Genomic DNA, 2,808 nt, shown 5'->3' on the forward strand with positions numbered 1-2,808 from the left:
CCGAGATCAGCTGTAGGCCATCCATTCTGGGCTCTGACTCTGCGTTACCCATCCCCAAACATCAGAGTCCCCTCAAACGTCAAGGCCTGGCTCTAGCCTCCACCTGCCCCAGAAGGATGCTCATTTTAATAGATGGCTTTTTGTTCAATTAATTTCTTACAGGCATCAGCCCTACAGACCTACAAGTAGTAAACCTCACATGTGAGTCCCTCTACACTTTTCTCTCAAGTGACTAACCTAGTTCAGAGCCTGGTTGCTCTGTAGGCAATGGACAGCTATTAAAGTAAAAAGGCCCAGACTGTTAAGACAGGCTCTCCTAAATCTCAAGGATTTTACGCAGTGTATCAATTGTTTTGCAATGCTTTTATTTGACAGCTTTGTCAAATACAGCCTTTCACAAAGTATTCTGAGGGAGCGGCAGAGAGGAGGAAGAGGGGCATGGAAAAAAGCTCACTTGTCTGCTCCACTAGCACACGTTCGGCGGCACCAGTGTTTTGGTTTTTTCACATTCATTTAAATGATATATTTGAAACTGAAAGTGCTGTCACAGGATAGGCGTTTGCCTTTGCATCTCCCACACAAATCTTGACGGTGGGGCCTTTTGGGGTCCACGTGGCGAACTTTTACTGGGCAGGAGCATCTAGTCTGTTTACAATCCTGAAAAAAAAAGTGAGAAGTACATACAGAACATAAACGCTTGGGGATGTCCTGGAACTTCAAAGTTATTTTTCTAGTCCATTCAAATACTAACTGAATGCACGCTAAGCAAAGTCCTGTGCTAATCTTGTTCTGTCTACATCCCTTCCTAGCAAGGAGAACGATGGGAGGAATAGAGCATTTTATCATGCAGTCCTGCTCCCATGGTGCACAGGATTCAATTCTGAATTGTGTGAAGTTTCTTTTAAAACAGCTTAAGAGGATATCTGTCCCTGCCCTTGAAGGGTGGAGAACAAGCAGGCAGGAGAGAGGAGTTTAACAACATCGAAGGTGTGAGGCCAGGAGCTAGTAGCAGGCCTGGCACCAGTGGCTAACCTTGGCCCTTCTCCCTGCTCCGAAGGACCTCAAGTGGAGGCAGAAGGCAGAGCAGCAACTGCCAGGCCAAGAGCAGAGTGGTTAGAAAGTTCGCTTTCATTGTCAAACTCCTCTCTCCTACTTTAGAATCCACCCTACTCTCCCAAGATCTAGATTAGTCTAAGTTTTCCATACTTAATTTCTCTCCACCCACCCTGCAGTGTTCGTGCTTCCGGCATCCACCCGGAGTCAAGCGCGTTGATTAGGCTGTCTCTACTGGCAAGTCAAGCTCTACTAGCTGTGTGATTAACAGGCAAGTGTAGTCACTTCTCCCTCTTCGATTATCAGAGCCCTTTATCACAGTGCAGTGCTCAGTTAACAGTAACAAGCAACGTGTCACCAGTTAACCCCATAAAGCTTAGGGTTAAAGCTAAAGCAACTTAGGTTTACTTTAAAACAAATCTCTTCCTGAACTCACAGGCAAAATGGAAACTTTAAAAGACCCGTGCTTTTACTAAATACTTTAACTTGGGCATGTGCTTCATAAAACGCATTTGGGTAAAAGCATCAGCCTTTACTACATATTAGTAGAAAGATAATCTGTTTTCTAGGTTTACTTTCTCCTACATTCAGCGGAGTCTCAGGCAAAGCAAACATTCTTCCACGCTGCAAGTGAGGCAACAGCTTCTAGAGACGTTCACATGACCGAGGTTTGCAAGAGCAGGAGAAAACCTAACACCAAGGCCTTGTATCCCAGTTAAGTATTATTTCTACAACTCCTTCCAGAAAGAAATCAAAACCTCAGGTCACTGGGAATCTAGGCTCTTTTAGGAAATACATTCAAGAAACTACCTCCAAATCTTCTAATCACTACCCAGTTCAAACACAAAATACAAACATTCAATTTACTTGACAGGTGATATCCTCCACTCGGTAAGGGTTATAAGACTTCTGACACGTTCTGCAAAACTGCTTGTAGTAAACCTGTGATGGGAAAGAGGAAAAACTTAGAGTAAAACCCTCCTGAACCTTTTGTCAGGATGATGCCAGTTACAGGGCATTTCTTACCTTGTTAGTGCCCTGTACACACCACACGTAGGCACTTTCCCATCGGATGTTGCAGTCCTTGCAGTGATAGTAGCCATATTTCTGTTCTAAGAACTGAGCAAAAGGATAGCAGAGTTTAACCAACATGACATCTGAATTAGCCTTCATCTCAGAAGCTTGGAAAGGATCTGACACTTAAAACTGGCAACTCCACTCCATATCTTGGAGGAAAGTAGAATCAGGTTCAAGTCCGTCTCCACAACGTAATCATTAGGAAAGCTAATGGCTTAATCAAGTAGAAAAGCAAGGGCCCACTGGAATTTATGTACCGGATTATCTTGGTTCATAAAGCAAATTAACAGATTACTAAGCCGGTGTTTTCCCTCAGGCAGGCAAGGGGAAAGCCAAACACATAGGGTTCCTGAACTTTGGGATTCTTTAGGGAGGGCTTCTCTCTGTAGCATAGGTCTGATCTTAGAACACACATGAATGAAGTGGTTAAACTCAAGAAAAGAAACTAGACTCTGCATCCTAAAATAATCTTGGGTGAACACCTTGAAAAAAGTTCTCTATGGGCTTCCCTGGTGGCGCAGTGGTTGAGAGTCCGCCTGCCGATGCAGGGGACACGGGTTCGTGCCCCGGTCCGGGAAGATCCCACATGCCGCGGGGCGGCTGGGCCTGTGAGCCATGGCCACTGAGCCTGCACATCTGGAGCCTGTGCTCCGCAACGGGAGGGGCCACAACAGTGAG

At 45.3% G+C, this 2,808-nt stretch overlaps 1 protein-coding gene across 1 annotated transcript in view; it reads right to left on the reverse strand.

Annotated features, from left to right (window-relative positions):
- Nucleotides 1-350: 350 nt before the first annotated feature.
- Nucleotides 351-2,808, reverse strand: part of ZAR1 (zygote arrest 1) — a 5,797-nt gene continuing 3,339 nt past the window's right edge. Inside the window, exons 2-4 of the mRNA XM_007456100.1 lie at nucleotides 2,080-2,172; nucleotides 1,921-1,995; nucleotides 351-657 (exon numbers count right to left, since the gene is read on the reverse strand). Of these exons, the coding sequence (XP_007456162.1) occupies nucleotides 514-657; nucleotides 1,921-1,995; nucleotides 2,080-2,172 (312 nt within the window). The 3' untranslated portion in view covers nucleotides 351-513. The remainder of the gene's footprint in view (nucleotides 658-1,920; nucleotides 1,996-2,079; nucleotides 2,173-2,808) is intronic.

The sequence above is a fragment of the Lipotes vexillifer genome, unplaced genomic scaffold, assembly GCF_000442215.2.
Source record: "Lipotes vexillifer unplaced genomic scaffold, Lipotes_vexillifer_v1.1 scaffold42, whole genome shotgun sequence".
In the NCBI taxonomy this organism is placed as follows: Eukaryota; Metazoa; Chordata; class Mammalia; order Artiodactyla; family Lipotidae; genus Lipotes; species Lipotes vexillifer.